Source organism: Dendropsophus ebraccatus, chromosome 2, assembly GCF_027789765.1.
Source record: "Dendropsophus ebraccatus isolate aDenEbr1 chromosome 2, aDenEbr1.pat, whole genome shotgun sequence".
NCBI lineage: Eukaryota > Metazoa > Chordata > Amphibia > Anura > Hylidae > Dendropsophus > Dendropsophus ebraccatus.
This window is the reverse complement of record NC_091455.1, coordinates 28,620,752-28,642,222: the sequence shown is the minus strand read 5'-3', so window position 1 is coordinate 28,642,222 and position 21,471 is coordinate 28,620,752. Positions and strand designations below refer to the sequence as shown.

General features: G+C 42.8%; 1 protein-coding gene across 1 annotated transcript in view; it reads right to left on the bottom strand.

Annotated features, from left to right (window-relative positions):
• Positions 1 to 4,580: 4,580 nt before the first annotated feature.
• The window catches only part of EIF3E (eukaryotic translation initiation factor 3 subunit E), a 42,075-nt gene continuing 25,184 nt past the window's right edge, over positions 4,581 to 21,471 (bottom strand). The window contains exons 8-13 of the mRNA XM_069959856.1: positions 16,151 to 16,277; positions 15,713 to 15,814; positions 13,427 to 13,536; positions 6,429 to 6,531; positions 5,498 to 5,632; positions 4,581 to 4,725 (exon numbers count right to left, since the gene is read on the bottom strand). Of these exons, the coding sequence (XP_069815957.1) occupies positions 4,687 to 4,725; positions 5,498 to 5,632; positions 6,429 to 6,531; positions 13,427 to 13,536; positions 15,713 to 15,814; positions 16,151 to 16,277 (616 nt within the window). The 3' untranslated portion in view covers positions 4,581 to 4,686. The remainder of the gene's footprint in view (positions 4,726 to 5,497; positions 5,633 to 6,428; positions 6,532 to 13,426; positions 13,537 to 15,712; positions 15,815 to 16,150; positions 16,278 to 21,471) is intronic.

Sequence of the window (21,471 nt, the reverse complement as noted above, 5' to 3'; positions counted from 1 at the left end):
CAACTAGGGGGCGCCTCACTGGGGAGGCCCACCTCACAGTTTGAGAAGCACTGCTGTAGACCATGCCCCTCCCCCTCCCAGTACAGGGAGCTCCTAAACCAAAGCAATGCTCTTAGGGCCCTATTACACCTACAGATTATCTGACAGATTTTTTGAGCCAAAGTCAGGAATGGACAATAAACAGAGGAACAGTCACAAAAGGAAAGGAGATTTCTCCTCTTTTCAAATCCATTCCTGGCTTTGGCTTAAAAAAATCTGTCAGATAATCTGTTGGTGTAATAGGGCCATTAAACCAAGTTAAACTGTGAGCTCTTCTTGCAAAACTCTCTTAATCCAAGTTACTCTTAAACCAAGATACCACTGTACTTATTTACCCCCACTATATAGATGCATTCTTAGCTTAGCATATACTTGTATTGTTGGGTGGGCAGGGAACAGCATGGTGAAATCTTTATGCAGTCCACATTTTACACAGACCCATTAACTTTTATGGCAGAGTGTTTCACAAATACGGACCATGTAAGTCATGCGTCAAACTTGTGGCCCTCCAGCCGTTGCAAAACTACAATTTCCATGATGCCTGGACAGCCACAGCTTTAGTTTGACACTCCTGGTATAAGAACAGGTTCTATTTTAATGTGGACAGGACTTTCTTAAAGGGAATGTGCCACCTAAAATATTCTTTTACGGATTAGAGACATATACTAAAACGTGTTCTTTTAGTATTATCTGTTTTTATTTTCTGAATGCAATGGTTTTTATTATACATTTTGTACATATTGCCTGTGCTTTATTTAACAGCATTCAGTGACATGCTTTACAGCAAGACTCATGGAGATAGTCTACTATCTGTCCCCTTGAGATGAATATGAATCATTACTGAGCGTACTCTACGACCCTGCACAGGGAGCGGTTATTGTCTCCTTTAATGTCACATATCGCTGCAATGCTGTACAGGTCACTTTACAGCAGCCTCCTCCTTATCACCACAGACACAACAGGAAGTCTCTGCTAAGTTTTAGCCCCAGTGGCGAGAATAAAAACTACAAGATCTTAGGATTATTTTAAAATATAGAAAGAAAAATGGATTAGAAAAAAAGCGTAATTCTTAAACATAAATTCTTAAAAATATGTTTAGAATAAAAACATAATAATTTCAGCAATAATGACACACTCACTTTAAAATATACAAAACATGGGAACAAAAATGGTCATGTGCATTGTCCAATAGAAATGATTAGGTTCTATAATGTAATATAATGTAATATAGGGTGGCGTGATGGTGGCCTGAGCTTCCGCTTCTGCCCGTAGGTGGTGTCTGGATAGAAACTTCTTCCAGTATTCTCAATGCTTTGATTACAGCTGAGCCTACATATTAATAGGAGACTCAAGCCTGTAAAAGGGTAGGTTCAAACTACAGAACCTGTGCAGAGAAGTTTGGAGGATTCTGTGGCACGTACCCGTATGTGGTGGCGCGCATATCAGCCAGCTCCATAAACACCATTCTATGGCCAGGCCGAATCTGTGTTCCTCTGAAAGAATTGACATGTAATTTCTTTCTGTGGAACGCGGAATCCGTCCGTGCATAGAATGGTGTTTATGAAACGGGCGGAGAGGCCCGCGGTGTGAGCACGTACTAGCGACGGAATCAGACGGAATTTATCAGTGCGGATTCTGTAGTCTGAACCCACAGGTATCCATGCCCGCCTCACCTTGCCCCAGTCCTATTGTCTCCACCATAAGACATTACATTCTCTCGCACACAGTAATTCCAGGAAGACAACCACAGGCATAATTGCCGCTATTTTTAAGCTCCTGAAAGAAATTTACATCAGAACCTTTGAGATAAGCGGATGAAGTTTTATTATGATGCATAAATGTATGGAGGAAGAAGAGTTTGATGCGGTTGCTGGATACACAGAGCAATGAAGCTATGAATTTAAGATGTTGGAGTGCTCCGTATACCTGGAGAGGTTTCTAATGAGAGCGTGTCAGACTGCACTTAATTCTCTGGTGACAGTAAGTACTGGAATACGTAATACACCCTATATATATTGGTTTAGAATGACACAGAAAACTAATTGCTGTCTGAAAGGCATGCAAATAAGATGGAGTTTAGTACAAAGTTTACATTTACAGCCCCCCTTGTCAACGCAGTCTCTTAAGATGAAAACTGATCCAGTACATTCTTCAATGAGGCAATCTGGGATTTATTTATATTTTTTGCTTGTGTTGTGTAAAATGTAGAGGTTCTTCTGTATGTCTTGTGTGAACTAAACCAAGTTGATACAGAATACATGGGTTGTCTGCCATCTTGATGCCTATTTCCCCTCTAAATTCCTAATGCAGACTAAATTTGCTGTGCTGCCTCTGGCCATGAAGAGAGGGGTAAGCGTCTAATGGCATGTTCCCTCTCTTCTGCATTATATACAAGGGCAGTAAGTGATTGATCGGTGTACACATTGTTTCCTCTATTAAGGCACAGAAGAGGTGCGATGAGGATATATATATAAATATATATATATATATATATATATTTATTATGTATAATCGCCTACTACTGTATATTACTGCTCTCCGGTTAACCCCGGAAGCAGCTATTGCAGAGAAACGTGCGTCGGGTTGGGGACTTGAGACCCTCCATTGCTGGTTCACAGATTTGTGGCAGGGGATGTGTGATAGGCGTACTGGTGCCTTACTGTCAGCCCCCCACCCTGTCCTTGTCATGCTGCATACTTTGTGTATTTTTCTCCCACCCCCTCATGCTACTGCCTATTGGTTGTATTAACCATTTGAGCTGTGTTACATGGTTGGAGCACTTGCACTTTAACTGTATATATACTTATTGAATTTTATTCCATGTGTAGGGGGGAACATTATATGATGGAAACATCACTATATTAGATATATTAATTTGGGGGTGTCTTGGTATCCCATTTTTTGCATTTGTGTGGTCATAAGTGTCTGTTTTGTAATGAATACTTACCATGTGACATCACACAGACCCCAGTGTTGGTGCCTGTGTGAGTGTTTGTTTTTTATATCTTTTTAAACAATAAAGAACATTCATATTTTCCCTATAAAAACACTTTCCCTTTTGTTTGTATACATGGAAGGGTTATCAAGATAAACCAGGATAGTGTACCTGGAAGGAGGGCTGAGAACTGATTTTACAGTTTATAGGAAGCCAAGCAGAAGTGACTGACCTATCGTACGAACTCGAACCCTCGGTAATGATTCCAGCTGTCTGCCTGCTCCATGGAGTGGGCGGATCCAGCGGGAGGACCGCCTGGAAAACTGGGATACAGCCATAGGCAGTATACCAGTTTTCAGGGCGCTACTCCCGCTGGATCCGCCCGCTCCACAGAGCGGGCAGACAGCGGGAATCTGCTGCCGAGCGTTCGTGTTCATACGAACCCGAACCTCGGCAGGTTCGGACCATCTCTAATTAGAACATGTAATTTTCTAGTTGTCAGACTGATGGTCAGAAATGTATGGATGCAGCTTAGCTGGTATGAAACAGATGACACTGCAGGAATACATGTGTGGAGTTATTATATGGGCAAACACAATTCAAAAGTAGGGACCCATGTGAACCAGGAGACCGGCACGGGGTACATGGGGCAATATGGTTTAATCAAATTATATACCAACATCCTGGCGTTGGTTTTTAAATGTAGCCAAGTGGCATTAGTGTCAGCCATAGGTGTGATATGCAACAGCTCCTTTCTCTCCAGGTCGTATTTTACTTTTCTGAGCAGTTAGCACTCCCCTTTGTAAGACCTACATGGCCCAAATTAGCAGGACTCACCTGTGCACACATGTTTAGTACTTCCTATCTTTCCCATTCTACCTGCAGGAGCTATGGTGAGTACAAGAGCATATTCACACTTGTGTTGTTTGGCGGCAGCTTTCTCCGCAGGTGGTGCCTGCTGGGTGTTGGGGGGGCCCTTTGGGTTTAATCCTGTGACATTGGAGATGCAGGGCCATTCTATGGCCTCCCTTCCCTGCTTGTGCGTGCATTGCGGGGAACCAGGAGACCGGCACGTGGTACATGGGGGCAATATGGTTTGATCAAATTATATACCAACATCCTGGCGTTGGTTTTTAAATGTAGCCGAGTAGCATTAGTGTCAGCCATAGGTGTGATGTGCAACAGCTCCTTTCTCTCCAGGTCGTATAAACACAATTCAAAGGTGACAAGTCATGTCTCCCTAGTACCTTGCAGCGTTCAGATGCTGTACCTATAATGTTCCTCCATTGCCAATGTGAAGTGTAAAGACAGATCTCCGCTGTTGAGAAAGTAGAGATGGGGGCATCTCTACTAGGTGCATCTAATAATAGGATTCTCATTGTTTCCATTAGAAATTATTCCCAATGACCGGCCTTTTAGGTCTCCTGAACATAAGACCTTAGAAGATTTTTAGTGCAGAGACAAAAAAACAACAATACGTTTAAGACCTTCTCAGCCACTGCTCCAATATCTATCCAGCATGCACCGTGACCGGTGCGCCACAAATAGAGCTTCAGACTTCAGAGAAATTGAGGACAGATGTGCAACAAAAGAACTCATAAAAAGGTTAAAAGGAATTGTAGCCAATTTTATTCTAAACACGTTAACCTTACACTGAGGTGGGAATGTGTAAGACGCTGTATATATTAGAGAGAGATCAGAGCTATAAGTTATCAATAAAACCCGGAGTCCTGAGCCGCCCAGTTTGGTGCCTGAAAGAAAGAAAAATACATACTTTTAAAACAAAAAATATTACAGCACAACGCTGGCTTTTACATTTACATTACATATTTTTGGTAAAAGTTACTTCTACCCCTCCCACCGAACTGGGTCCAGGCTTCACCCTCTGAGAACAAAGAGATCAGGCAGCTGAAATCCGCTGCATCCCAAATGAGTCCAGGAGGGCTGAGGTCCAAGTAACATTGTCAGTGTACTAAGATATGGCTAGACACACCATTAGTCAAGCTCCTGCCCTCAGTTTAGGTGTGGGTTTTGCAGCTTTGTTCCATTGAAGTGAATAGAGCAGAGTTGTAATACCACTTCCCCCAAAGACAGGAGCTTTGTTCCAGAAACAGCAGCACCACCACTATGGAGCGGACCTCAATATCAGACAACTTATAGACAGGTGAGTGTCTGTTTCTGGAACAAAGCAGGTGTGTGTGTCTAATCCCTTTAAAAACTTGGACTACTGCTCTGTGTTAGAGGTTCTTAAAAAGGGGCATAGAGGTAGCAGGAACAGGTGACATATTGCAAGGATATGCAGGCAGCTGCCAATTTATTGGGGTATGACCGCTGGGACAAAATAAAGTGGCGGTCCCATTCATGTTCAGTGTCTCCGAGCAGACTAGTGACTGGTCTTTACTGTACAGCTACTAATGCTGGGATAAGCTGCAATTTCAATCACAGTCCACAGACAGGAGTGGCACTCTATCTAAAGACCATTGTTTCCTATCCTGGACACGATAGCATTATAGTATTTCTCACCTCAGTCCTGGTGTTCTGGTTCATCTTCTTCTCTATATTCATCGCCAGCATCTGACTGCGGAACGCCAGACTCTTCGTCTTCTCAATGACTTGCTGATAGGGTGATACGGCATTGTTCCCCATTACAACATGACCCTAAAATAGGACGAGGTGCACATTAATGCAGCGACTGGCGGTATTTATAATCAGTCAGAAAGAACAGGCTGTTCAAGACGGTCGTAAATCACAGGACGGTCCCAGGGACGGCGTGTGGAGAGGGACGGCTCATGATTGCCAAATTATGCAAAGTGGTGCCTGATTGTGTATTGGTGGGAAACGTTATGCAACAGGTTTAAAATAGAATAATATGAATGGACACCAGAGATCTGCGTGACTGAAAAAGAACTTGCTCAATGTTAAGGGGTACTCTATAAATGTATACTTTATTTCTATACTGACTTACATTGAGTGGCAGTAAGGGGGGACAAGCGAGACACTGTCCTGAAAATAAACTTTTGACATATTCAGATCGAGACTGATTGGGAGAACAAGCTGGGAGAAGTTACATCCAGGAGAGAACCACACTGGCATGTCATGTGATGAGATAGCAGCATAATGGCAGTCTATAGGGCACGTCTCTTCACAATGAAGAGTAGGAAGAGGACTATGCGGCAGAGTGGCCTCCTCCCCACTTATTCCCCTGATCAGTCGTGGTTTAAAACACTGAAACCCTGAGCGACAAACCTTTAACATGTCGGAGAGATCTCCAATGATTATATTGGCTGTGAAGTTTAAAGGGGATAGCTTAACATATTGGCCACTGTAGTTGCTCAGGCAAAGCCAAATACTTCTGCAGGGGAGGCCAAGATACCCAAACCGTGCCCCCTTATAGCCGCGTCTCCATCACTGGTGGCACCATTATCCAGATAAGATTATCCAGCTGAAATCTTACCAGTTTAGAGTCTATCTTGGCGTCCAACCTGGCGTTTCGGATTAAATTGACGATCCACCTCTCAGCTTCTTCAGGGCTCATATTCAGCTTATCAGCCAACATGCTGCAAGGTAGAAATGACAGCTTTTAAAGGGAGGCTCCACTACAATGATTTATCTGTATTATGGTTACAATGGCATAAAACCTAATATAGTATTCAAAGAATTCAGTCATCCAAAAAAATAAATAAAATTAATTATGTAATAAATTATATATATATATATATATATATATATATATATATATATATATATATATATATATACACATACATATACACACACACAATTTTTTTTATTTATTTTTAAATGAAACCCAATTGTGGACAAACACTCCATTCCCAAACCCAAATAAAATATTGGTATATACACCCCCAATCTGCATTATTAGGTGCAGATTTATTACTGTAAAAAATCCACAGCATGCAGCCATAGTCTTCTACAGCATCAGACCTTGTTGCATAACCCATCAGACATCTTAAAGGTTAACCCCATTAGTGCCACTAAGCCTTCTGGCCATTTATTGCAGTCAAGGTTCACTTCCCGCTCCTCCAGATCCTGTCCAGACTTGAGGTGGGAGAGATAATAGATCTGGAGAAGTGTTTCTTATTAAGGACAGTAGCACTCAGCTGGGGACCTGGGCTTTGATGTGCTTCGTCACGACACTTGTACCTTGTACATAAACCAATATCCATCCCACACCAATGGGGGGGGTGAGTTCACGTTTCCATATCCTTACCGCTGTGTCATCAGGTATTGAAGAAGCCTAAAAATACATCCAGGCTGGACAAACAAGCGTTTCCTGACAGCTAATGCCCCTGGTCTATCCCTGGCCTTGCGCAATGTTTAATCAGCCCTGGATATTAATATGCAAATGACCCGGCATCCAGTCATCGTCTTCTGGTCTGTTTACCGCTTCCTGCTGTTTTAATGTAACCTCTCCGCTGTCTAAAAACAAACAGTGAGTAAGTCTCAGGCCGCAGTAGACTGCTTCACTCTCACGCTAGACATGTGAGTACATAAACTATAAAGCGGCTACACAACTGTGACTCACTCAATGGTTTCAAGCGCGGCTCGGGTTTCCTAAATAGAAATTTTTTTTCTTTTTTCACTTGCATGAAAATGATACCATGACAGGCAGACGGAAAACACTAGAAGGGCTGTGGAACCGGAGCGCCGAAATGTAGAGGTTCAGACGCGGGCTCTGGAGGGGGACAGAAACTGCTTAAAGGGAAAGGCTAGCTGTGGAATTAAATAGAGGCTTTCTAGTGGACTGCAATGGGAGGAAATTATTCAAGATATTTAAGGGGTAACCCAGCGAAAATCTTTTTAGTTCAAATCAACTGGTATCAGAAATTATATAAATTTGTAATTTACTTCTAAATCTCAAGGCGTCCCATACTTATTAGCTGCTGTATGTGCTGCAGGAAATGTTTTGTTTTCAGTCTGAGACAGTGCTCTCTGCTGACATCTCTGGCCGAGACAGGAACTCGGCCAGCGATGTCAGCAGAAAGCACTGTGACATACAGCAGCTGCTAAGTATGGGAAGACTTGAGATTTTTTTTAATAGAAGTAAATTACAAATCTATATAACTTTCTGACACCAGTTGATTTAAAAGAAAGATTTTCACTGGAGTACCCCTTTAAGTACATAGACTAAGGGTCCATTTACACAGAAAGATTATCTGACAGATTATCTGCCAAAGATTCGAAGCCAAAGCCAGAAAGACTATAAACACAAAGGTCACAAAGGAAAGCCTGAGATTTTTCTTTTTTCAAATATATTCCTGGCTTTGGCTTAAAATCTTTGTCAGATAATCTTTCTGTGTAAATGGACCCTAAGGTGAAGGGTTTGGGTCACTTCTGTAGCCTGTTATAGTCCTGTACCAGTTGGGGCAAAGAAGCGATTTTAAACACATAACTCTATATAAAATGGCTAGATAAAGAAAATAATGCAAAACCAGTAAAAGAGTAATGGTCCTCTGTTCATGCATCTTCAGAAGGAATAACAAAGGAAATGACAATTGGGCGTTACCAGTTGGGGAGTTCTTGCATTCGCTCTCCAATGAAGAGCAGCGAGTGCTTTGTATATGGAGAGACGCTTCCTAACCTGTCCCTCCATATCCCTGTTATATCCTTTACGGGCCTTTTGTACGGTCCGATCTTCAGCCATGAGCATTGCTAGAGTGAAAGCGATCATCTGATCGCATCTTTTCGACTGAGGCAAAATTCTGCCTCACTATTGGCCGATAAGCAGCATATAGGCATGGATATGCAGATATTTGTGCTGCCACTTTTCAGATCACACATACAATGCAGTTCAATGCTTCAGCGCCGCTGTGTGATCCGGCATGCTCTCCCAGCTCTGCTGTATCTTCAGGCTTCCACCTACACCAGAATGATTGACAGCTTTAGGCAGGAGGGCCTAAAGATAAAAAAAGTAACCAGAGAGCAAGATACTCAGAAGTATGTACTGCTGTGCTGTCTGGAAACTGACAGAACGGATATATGTGTATATATACGTATATCAGTGCTGTCAGTTTCTATGGCTGCACGAACGATACAAGGACTGTTCCTGCAGCCTAGCCGCTGGAATAATTGTATGGTATAGAGGCGCTGCATACGAGCGCTGATCTCGCTGACTGGAGCTTTAGGTGTAAGGGGACTCTTACAGCCTAGTCAGTTTAAAAGTGTTATTATCCCCTAAAAGTATGCCACTCTGCTTATCGCTGCCTATATCCATGGTAGTCATGACAAAGCCCACTGGGTAAGAGTTTTCTATAATACCTAGCTTAAGGATTTCTCGGTATTCCTGCTGGTAGAAGTTAGTTTCTTCCTCCTGAGCAGTGAAATATCTACAGACTCCTGCCTTCCTGGATGTCATATACAAACGTTCTGTATAATGTGAGCATCCACATACACTGGAGGAAGGCTGTGTTCTTGCCTGTGCAGAGTCAGTCATACTAGATGGGGAAAAATAGCAGCACTGTCGGCACTATATGGCTGAACCTCAGACGATTGATAGGGCTTCCAACACAGAACACTGCTCTACCAACAATTTATGGAAAGCAAAACACAAGCGGACCCCATTTTAAAGGGGTTGTCCAGCCAAAAGCTTTTTCTTTCAAATCAACTGATGTTAGAAAGTTGTATAGATTTGTAATTTATTTCTTTAAAAAATCTCAAGTCTTCCCATACTTATTAGCTCTTATGTCATATATAATGTTTATTTTCAGTCTGACACAGTGCTCTCTGCTGCCATCTCTGGCCAATACAGGAACTGTCCAGAGCAGGAGAGGTTTTCAATGAGAAAATGGAGACAAAGTTCCTGTCTCAGTGAGAGATGGCAGCAGAGAGCACTGTGTCAGACTGAAAACAAACAACATATATGACATAAGAGCTAATAAGTATAGGAAGACTTGAGATTTTTAAAGAAATAAATTACAAGTCTATAGAACTTTCTGACACCAGTCGATTTGAAAGAAAAAGATTTTCGCTGGACAACCCCTTTAAGTCAGCGTCGTCCTGCAGGCATCATTTGTGACTAATCTGGTGCCGTGAGTGACAACGCAGAGGTTAAAAGACTAAGCTAAAGTTAAAGGTAATGTCCAATAGCAAAGTAGTGTGAAACTGCTAGGTAAGTTCTGTTTATCTCCATTAATAGTTGCCTGTAAGTTATGAAATAACTAAATAAATACAAAAACAGTCAAGTGGCAGTCGCTGATTCTCAAAATTTAATAAACATTTAAGAAAATCCACATTAATCTAATGTGGATAAATTTGTCCTGAATTACTAAAACCAAGCTGCGGTAAATGATGAGAGAATTTATTGCTGCTCCTTCCAGCGACACCTCCAAAATGAGAAGCGAGGCTGCGGAGAAGGGGGGGGGTCAGCGTGGTAACAGGTGAGGGGGCAGCCGGCGGTTACACTCACATTTACCCTGGTGTCACATGGTGTTACCTTAATGGGCTGAGAGCGATGTTGGTATACATCTATCACAGCTTTACTGACCCCAGAACACATCAGACTACACCAGCACAAGTTTACTGATCATTAACACCTAGTTTCTTTTAAAGGGACACTAAGGGCCCTATTCCACCGGACGATTATCGATAAATCGTTCGAATCTAAACGATAAATCGTTCGGTTGAAATGCAGTTAACGATTAACGACCGAACGAGAAATCGTTGATCGCTTTATAAGACCTGGACCTATTTTTATCGTTGCTCGTTCGCAAAACGTTCGCATTGAATAAGACATCGGTCGTTCGCAATAGATACGAACGCAATAGCGAATAAATAGCAAAGAAAAGGTAATGATTATCGTTCCATGGAAATGAGTGAACATTTTTAGGTCTTTCGCATTAGCGGTCGTTTGAAATAGTCAATCGTTAACGATTATGCAAACGATAATCGTCCGGTGGAATAGGGCCCTAAGCATATAAACAGAAGATGCTTGGTAATAGGTCATTATCCTGCCATGCCTGCATCATCAGCCTAGTTCTTGCTACCTGGGCAAGGTTTGTAGCGTTCATTAAATAACTTTTTCACCAGTTTTCTCCTCTGCAGGTTCCATCTCCAATTTTTTGTTGTCCCTGAACTATTGAGGGGGACACTAGCCTCTAAGATATCTCCATACAAAATCAGAGGATTTTCTGCTTCCCTATATCGCTATAGCCCAGCAGCAGCATGGACGACATTATAGAGCAGTAATGAGCAATCAAAGCTGTGACTCTGCACCTGGGTGAGATGTAATACTCACTAGTCTGCCTCTCTCTAGCCACTACCTTCTGCTCTCTCGACTGACTATGGGCAGCAGTGAGCTTCTCTCTCAAGACAAACTTCAGTAGTTTTTATGAGTTTGGGTGGGAGGAGTCAGGAAAGGAGCCTCATAAGTAGTGAAAGAGGGATTTTTCTCTGATAAGATATATAACAAAGTGCTAAAAGGGAGCAGAGGAAGAACCGTACATTACACCACTCTATAGACATCCAACTGTAATATACGGAGGGATATACTGCAATCCATGAGTTTACATCAAATTAAGCAATAAGAATTATGTGAACAAGGCCTAGTCTTGCGAAGTCTCAACTACAGAAAGGACAGTGAGGCAAGCTGCCCCTTTCCTAGAAAGAGGTCAAGCGCCCCCTTTTCCCAGAACCCTCTCTTACACTCCAAGGCCAACTTCCCATGAAGAACTTTTACTACACTGACCAGATGTTACATAGTGGTAAATGGGACTTCTGAGATTTCCATTCACACTTTGCAATGAACATTGCGGTATAAAGCCATTCCTTTCCAACAACTTCAATGGGGGAAATGCAAGCCAGGAAAACCACAGAGAATCTCTGTGGTCACTACATATAACAATGCATCTGACTTTAGTTAATACAGATATGAGAACGGTTCCCCCCCCCCCCTTCCCATCTCCCTGGTATATGGCATGTGAAGAGAGGGTTCCGGATAGTTCTGGGCAACAAATGTATTCACGCCATAGCAAATGCTTTGTATGGACACACAATTCTCTTTAGTAATTCCTGGAAGGATGTAATGACAGGAGAAAGACAAGTGGCTATATAACTATAATCAGTCAGTCAGGCCAACCCCACGGCTCGGAGGAGGAGAAGACAGAATACCCACAGATCGAACCACCATCATCAGCACGCATCATGGGGAAAATATGAGAACCAGACAAGGGGTTGAGAATTTAATAAAGCAGATATCCCGCTTCTTAATACAATCTATACATCACAGAGAAGAATAGTGTAATTAAAGAGTAGCCAGAGCGAAGGACATCAAGAGGCCAGATGTGAGCGTGCCGATGTATAATGGACACTCACATCTGGCTCATACATATACACATGCATTGTATTTATTGCCAATGGCCGACCTTCTGATCTTATTAAAAACCAAAACCACCAGCTGATTCTTCTCTGCACTACAACTGTGCGTCAGACCTCCTCCGGTCTGCAATAACTACAGGGACTGAGGGACTCGACTCTTACTGATACGGACTTTTGAAAACATGATGCAGCATTTGGACTACGGACACAATCCCAACTCACTAGTCACAAGCCAACACGTTAAAATTACATTTGAGTATGCCCCCAGGGCTATGGTGGACAGGTCTGAGATATATACTTACCTCTCCTGGGCCACCCGCTCTGCGTGCTGTCAAAACATCTGGTGATGTGCCGTTCCCACTGGAAATGGAAGCTCAGCACAGTGAAGGAACAGTGCATCACTGGATGTTTTGAAATTGCTGACAGTGGCAGAAAGCAGGCGACCCGGGAATGGTACAGGTAAGTACACCTCACTGAGATGTTTCCTGCAGCGTAGTGAAATGTCATTTTATCCTAGACAACCCTTTTTAAAGGGGTTATACGCTTATATAGGCTTAGAAAAACCATGGCCTCTTTCTTTCAGACACAGCCCCTTTCTTGTTCTCAGTAGGGTGTGGGGTATTGCAGCTCAGTTCCATTGAAGTGAATGGAGCTGAATTGTAAAACCACAACAGGGATGGCGCTGTTTTTGCAAGAAAGTAGCAATGTGTTTTTTTCCCCCTAATCCTGGACGAAATCTTTAAGAGATGGATTTTCAGCTTTGTTAAGAAATGACAGGACGGCTGCTGCCTATAGAAAGAGAGGATGAAGCAGCTGCAGCAGCAGTAATAGAGACATGGATAAACAGACTCTGCTCCTGGTAAGTGTCACTGTCTCTCCACAGCATCAGTGCATCTCTGTACATGAGATAATAGAACAATTACTAAAAGAATAACAGTCTGTGTGTGTCTCTACAGCTGCTGCTCCCTCCTCCTCTCCGTATTGGCAGCAGCTGTAACCGGGTCCCTCAGTGAAGCAAACAATCCACTGTGTGCAGAGACTATCAGTGAATTCACAGAGTGTTACTGGGGAGGAGGAGACCCCTTTTTCCTTTCGTATAGCTTTCTTGTAGTGACTTACCTTATGCTTATACACTGATGGATGCGGCAGAAGGTTTCAAATATAAAAAGTCGGGCATTTTCAATGAAATCTTCCAGACATGCCACCAGGAAAAAGTCGTTCACAAGCACCTAGGAATAAAGGGTGATTGGGTTAAGGAAAGATTTACGCTAGACACGGGTTTGTGTGCATGTTCTGTGTCCTGTAAACTTCTTAGGGTCCCGTACTAGAGTGTCCTAGTGATTATCAAACAGGGGGAGAAGTCTCAGTCTTTCCTATATACACATCCTCCATCTGTAATCTGTTCTTCGCTTTGTAGTCTATAACTTGAATTAAACCCCCCCCTGAGCGTGTGAACACCCCCTTATTCCTAATAAACCTTATTCATCCAGCTAGATGTCTGTAGGTTGTATCTACCAATCCTAATCTATACAGTCCAGGGGAGACCATGCTACTTATGTAATAGCTTCAGGGTTACGTATTCTCAGTGGAAGCTGAAAACCAGGAAGGTTCATCCATCATAATTTATTAAGAGAAGTTGAGAAGGTTTGCTCGGTGTTAGTGGGGTGCAGGGAAGAAGTAGGACGCTAATAAATGCAAAACACTTTCAGATGTGACTTGTGCGCTGCTGTAGCGTCTCTGTAGGGATTACAGGCCGACGTGAGTTATAAGGGCTGGACACAGACAGCGGCACGGACAAGACAGCGCCCCGGGACTGAACTGCTCCCATACCCTGGTTTCTTGGAAAAGTTAAATAAACAAATCTTTGTGTTTGTGACTAACTACTTGTATCTACCCGGATGAGTCACGAGTCGTCAACGTTCGTAACGAGTTCTCCACTTCAATAACTCTGGGCTAAATACTAATAAGTCCATATCACCCGTGGCCTTTGTGCATCTGATTTATAATGTCATTTTACTGTGTATATGAGTGGGAGCGCTGACCTGCTTCCTTCACAGATTGGTCACAGTTATTTACACGTCTGTAGATGAACCTAATGGTTTGTCAGCAACATCAAAGCAGCAACCTCTAGCTACCCAGGACACCTATGTACAAAGCTGGTGACTGTACGGGGGGGGCGGCAGATGCTCACCGGGCCTGTAAATTAATCTAAGAACATATGTTTCTAATTACAGAGAATTACTGCTACCGGGCTCGTGTGCAAGACTGGATGCTACATGCCAGCATAGCGAGTGCAGAGCGCTTACCAGTTATGTTGTGTATGAGGCCTGATAATTGTCTTTCAAGATGAGCGTCAGTCCTATCCTATTGTTACCCCCCAAAGTCACGACAGCTGCTTATGTCCCCGATATAGTAAAATAGGAAATATAAAAGGCAGACTGTGGGCAATACCTATGGTCAGCATGCACGGCAAGAGGTCTCATCTTGCAACACAGGTTCTTGATGTCAGGCATAGCTAAAGCTTTGGCTGCCCAGACATGATGGAAGATGTAGTTTTGCCACAGCTGGAGAGCCAAGGTTTCCTACCCCTGACTTCGTTCATGGCTATGACTCGGTAATATCAGATTGGTGAATGCTGACAGCTATGATGCCACCATATACCGTGAAGCAGAGCAAGCAGCAGAAGCTGGGTTAGTGCAGCTCTGTGCTCATTGAAGTGGACAAGAACCAAACTGCAGTAACCCAGAATGGCCACTAAACAGTGTCCATAGCCATCTGCTTCATACTGTACCGCAGCTCTGGCAAACAGCTGATTGTCATCCAGCTGGTCCTGAAGATGGATAATTTAAAGGCAGGAACAAAACCCGCAGCAGAATATTTACACACTGTAACCTGCATTACAGTCTTGACTGATCCAACGCACAGACATCAATACACTGGCAGAATAGACACAGAGGCACCTGTACAACACCTGGCAAGTTTAATGCACAAATCCTAGTTAGAGATGAGCAAGACTCTAGCATGCTTGAGTCGATCACTTAGCGTCTAGGAGCCCTAGAAGAGTACAGCCATAGGCTGTATCTATGTTTCCCAGGACACCTTAGGGCTGGATACAACTTCTTCAGCCATTGTTAGCCAAAGGGTGAATGATCCGACAAGCAGGCTCGAGTCATGCTCACCTCCACCCCTATCTTGATTGATAGGACTTGTGCACAATACTCACTAGGCATAGGACAAATCACTCCACATCTGTTCACCAAGCGTGCAGGTGTATCTCTTCTCATGTCATATCAGATTCAGGATTCATGGAGTGGGGAAAAATCAAGCTACAAGCCCCTACAAAACCCTAATGTACAGCGAGCTTACAGATTCATATTTGTGGCTGGATTAACCGCACACACTTACCGATTCACACTCTCTTAATTTCTTCTGGGCTCCATCAAAGTCGAAGTTAACATATAAACACTCTACGAATTCAGTGATCGGGTCCTTGTAGGTATAAGATTCCTGTGCAGATACAAAAGGGTAAATGTAAGCACCTCTTTCACATTACGGTCACTTAACACCACAGACACCCTCATCCCATATACCTAATGACAGTTTACTATCAGCAGCGGGAATGGCTATGCGGGTCCAACACATAGACCATGTCTAGCATGCACAACCTGTATGATGGTCATACCAATACAGACTATGTATGAGAGGAAATGAAATTCACTGCTGCAGGTCTTGGTGTTTAGAGCTTGTTTTCTCTGACTGGGAAGAGCTGAGGGGCTGTAATACGGTGACCCCATCCCCCTCTCCTCTTCAATCATACACATACTACCCTCCTGCAGCTCTTACCTGCTGGATCACCTTCACCAAATCTTTCAGGACTTGCCGTCTCTTCCTTACATCTTTGTTGGTGATGACTGCTGTGGTCAGGTATCGGAGGATATGTGGGCACATGGTCTGAATGGCATTCAGGTATCTAAAGGGAAAAAAAAAGTGTTAGTTATCGAGATGAAGGTGAAGAGACAGGTTCTCTTAAACAGTTCTCTGTAGTTTCTACTTGCCCAAAACCTGTATATTTTTATAGTCCTATCTGACATCTACTGGAGACGCAAAGGAAAAATCACTGCTGTTTTAAAGGAGAAGTCTGGTAAAAGTTTTAGTAAAGTATTGTAATGCCCCCCAAAAGTTATACAAATCACACATACATATACATTATATATATATATATATATATATATATATATATATATATATATATATATATATATATATATATATATATATATACACACATATATATACATATATACATATATATATATATATATACACACACATACATACACACACATATTTACCATATGATTTATATAATTTTTGGGGGGCAGTACAATACTTTAATAAAAAAATTCACTGGACGACTTCTTTAAGCAACTTTCCTCAATTTCATGTGATTCCTAACAATTTTGTAAATCACTTCATTAAATAAAAAGGACTCCTTAACCCAGAAAAAGTCTTAATAATGTGTCTTCTTTGCCAATATGCTATCCACTGCCTGTCGTCAGGTTGAATCTGTCTCTAGTAACAGACACAGTAAGGCAGTACAGGAAGTGAGGGTGAGGCTTATGTAAAAGGAAAGAAGCCTGATACACCTAAAGCTTTGGCTGCCCAGGATGGGAATTGTAGTTTTGCAACAGCTAGAGGGCAGAAGGTTCCCCATCCCTGTGCTAAAGCAAACAAGTTCTGGTCCCTTCCCCCGAAATTGAGTGAATAATAGCTGTGCACCATGGAGGTGCTCGGAAGGCTCTTTGACTTTGACACTGTCCCATAAGCACAGAGTCTCAGAATGTGTAGATACATATCCCACTGACAACAAGGGGAATGGTAACACCCACTTGTCAATTTAGTCTCATATTTCCAGGAGGAACAATAGAGGAACAGCACAAAGAATAGCTCCAGAATTTTTTTTTTTTTGGAGAGGTATTTAGCGTCAGACAGGTCAGGAGAGCCGACAGCTATTTACAGCAAAATAACATGAAGATGACAATTTCACGCACTAGAACAGCAAGTATAATATTTATCCTAAAAATAAAAGCCAAATGTGACCCCAGCGCGTTTCGGTAGCATGTGGACATCTGTGGGAACAGGCTTTCTTCTCTCCCTCTGACAGACACAAAACCTGATGTCTAACAGATGTTTGGTGGAGCGAAGACTCGCAGGGCCGGGCTCAGACTTTGATGTGCAGATGGAACTATGGGACGGTGCAGGTTACATACTGCTCCTAGTCAGGTACAATGTACATCCAAGTGACCTGGCCTACTTCCTAGTGGAGACTGGGGTCTCTCAGGATGGATGGAGGAGGATCAGGACAGAACTGTTATATGCCAGGCTAAACCTACTGGACCATGTGGCACTGGATGACCCCTTTAGGTTAATAAATTCTGATCAGTGGCATTTCTTATCATAAAACTTAGTAGTTGTCACTTTTTAATGCACAGTTTAAAAGGGGGACAACGGGGGGAATGAAAACTAATGATAGAAAGTTATACAGCTTTGTAAATTTCTTCTACCTAAAAATCTCAACCCTTCCAGTACTTACAGCTGCTGTTTGTCCTGCAGGAAGTGGTGTATTTTTTCCAGTCTGACACAGTGCTCTCTGCTGCCACCTCTGTCCATGTCAGGAACTGTGTAGAATAGTAGAGGTTTTCTATGAGCATTTGCTCCTGCTGGAAGTACTGGAATTTTTTAAATTAAGTAAATTACAAATCTATATAACTTTCTGACATTAGTTGATTTAGAGTGCGTTCACACATGCAGGATCCGCTGCGATACGGTGTGTGTGACGCTACCCATAAAAACATTTTTTCCCCAGAGTAAAAGGTCTTATCCCAAGATGACAACGTGCCTCCTATCCATAGCATAGGTATTCAGCTGGGATCCAACCACTAAGACCCCCAGCAATTACATAAACAGATGTCCCTGACTGCTTCTGTTGGTGGAGCATACCACATTACTCTCTGTGGAAGTGCAGAAGATAGATGGATAGCATAGCATGCAAGTATTACACTGCGCCATGCAGAACTGACAATTTAAAACGCAAGGGAAAAGGTTGAGGAAAAATCCAAGAGGGACAGTTTACTGGAAAACCTACTAAATGGTTTATATTTGATCTGCCTATGGCAGACTATGAAATTATACACTAACGTATAGGCAAAAAGGGATAGAAATAGAGTGAGTGTGTGTGTGTGTATATATGTGTGTGTGTATACATACACACACACTTGCTTGCTTCCATGTAAACAATCCTGAAGTATTAGCAGTAATAGTGTACAAGCGCCAACAGACTCTCTTAGGGCCCTATTACATGGGACGATTATCGTGCGAAAAATCGTTATATCATTCAAATTTAAACAATAAATCGTTCTGTGTAATTGAAGGCAATGAATGAAAAATTGTATGTCGTTGATTTAGATCTGAACCTAAAATTATCGTTAATCGTTCGCTGTAATTCCACATTCGTTCACTCAAGTTCCGCATTTTTTCACTGACTGTTCAGTTCAGGGATACACAATCTTAGTAACGATCACAGTAACGATAGTAACTAACGACTATCGTTCTGTGTAATATGGTGAACGATTTCAGGTTAACGATAAATAATCTCATTTGCAATCGTTTATCGTTAGTCGTTAAAAATCGCTCCGTGTAATAGGAACCTAAGAGTCTCCAAACGCCACAAGATGGAACTGAGAGCTGAACCCCAAACCTGGCGTACATGAAAGGAGCGGCGTTACAATACCAGTCACAGCCCAGCACCTGCTCTATGGAGAAGGTTGTGCAAGTACATTGACGAGAGCCTGTGAAAACCTATAAACAAGACATGGAAAGGATAATGGTTTACTAGCACACTACATGTGCACTCGGCAGGACAGAAGCTCAGAACAACCCCGACGGCCATGCATGTGGCCGATCAGTCAGACAAGATGTGAGCAGGTTACGATGAAAGCCTGGGCTTCCCACACAGCATTTACCCTCCTTATAATCAGGTCTGATCCAGCGCCCGGGGGCAGGAGGATATACGGCACATTTGGTAGTAGTTACAGCGTAGGCCGGCAGAGTTGTGAAACAGCAGATGCACTTTGTTTCCAGCTCTCAGACAGCTGATTTACAGCCGTTCATCTAGAACTGAGTAATGGAGACGTTTACAGAGGATATTCTCCTACAAATATCGGGCAATTAAGAGTCTGATAGACGGGCGGCTTTTATGTCCTAACCAGTCAGATTTGTGAAGAGTCACCACAGTCCTCAGGAGATGCATGGTAAAGGATAGAAAGCCGGCTCCACATATGTGACAAGCCACAGGAGCTGAAGATTACCCATCAAAGGGCGAGCACTTTATCACAGGCCACGCTGCAAACCATACACACACCCATCCTGTATCATCAATGGCCGGCTGAGTGTGCTGTGGAGGGACACACACACTATGCAATGACTAAATATAAAAAAACAAATTAAAAAGGAAAATTAACAAACCTGCAATACAATTGGCAAAAATACCCAAGAGGAAACTTTTTAACCCTTAGGGGACACAGCCAGTTTTCATTTTTGCGTTTTCGTTTTTCCCTCCTCGTGTATATAAGGCCATAGCGCCTGCATTTTTCCACCTAGAGACCCAAATGAGCCCTTATTTTTTGCGCAACTAATTGTACTTTGCTATGGCTGATGTAATTTTTGCCTAAAATGTGCCGGGAAACCAGAAAAAAATTATATGTGTGGTGAAATTGAAAAAAAAAATGTTTTTTTTTTATTTGGGGGGGGGGGGGGGTTGTTTTTACTATGTTCACCCTGGGGTAAAACTGACTCGTTATATATCTTCCTTAAGTTGTTACGATTACAACGATATGTAACATGTATAACTTTTATTTGATTTGATGGCTTGTAAAAAATTAAAACCTTTTAAAGAAAATATATGTTCCTTAAAATCGCTCCATTCCCAGGCTTATAGCGCTTCTATCCTTTGGTCTATGGGTCTGTGTGAGGTGTCATTTTTTGCGCCATGATGTGATCTTTCTATCGGTACCTTGATTGCGCATATATGACTTTTTGATCGCTTTTTATTACAATTATTCTGGATTTGATGCGACCAAAAATGCACAATTTTGCACTTTGGGATTTTTTTGTGCTGACGCCATTTACCGTGTGAGATCAGGAATCTGATTAATAGTTCGGGCGATTACGCACGCGGCGATAGCAAACATGTTTGTTTATTAATTTATTTATTTTTATTTATAAAATGGGGAAAGGGGGGGTGATTCAGACTTTTATTAGGGGAGGGGATTTTGTGTTATTAAAAATACTTTTTTCTTTTACTTTACACATATACTAGAAGCCCCCCTGGGGTTAGGGTTATTCCCCCTGGGGGACTTCTAGTATATGCACTCTGATCTCTCAGTTATACTGCATGAATCCATGAGATCGGTGTTCTATTACTTTTGGCTGCTGCAGCCAAAAGCAATAGAATGCCGAGCCGGGATCAGCGCCATTACGGAGCAGACCCCGGCCTGGGATGGATGCGGGGATCGCCCCCCCGCAATCGCGCCGCAGGGGGGCAATCCCCCCACTAGACCACCGGGGATGCATATCAGCAAGTATTTAGAAGCAGCTGTCAACTTTGACAGCTGCTTCTAAGTACTTAATTAGCGGGCACGGCGATCGGACCGTGCCCGCTAATAGCCGCGATCCCGGGCTACATGCAGCACCCGGGATCGCGGCAGCTCAGAGGGGGGTCGCCGCGCGACCCCCCTCTGAACTCCCATAGCGGCACGGGGACGTTCAATAACGTGCTGGTGCAGCTATGGGTTAAAATATTACCATTTATGGTGCGTTCACACCTACAGGATCTGCAGCTGATTTTCTGCAGCAGATTTCATTTAAATAACTAAACACAGCATCAAATCTGCTGCAGATCTGCTACAGATCCTGTAGGTGTGAACGCACCCTTAAAATGAAAGATTTAGACTTTAAAGGGGGTATTCCAGCCCCTAAAACTTATCAACCATCTCGTATATAAGGAATAAGTGTCTGAGTCCTGGGGATCCCCCCATTATCTCCAGAAGGGGACACAGCATATGAACGTGTCATCATTGTGTGAACCACGCCTCACACAGATAGTC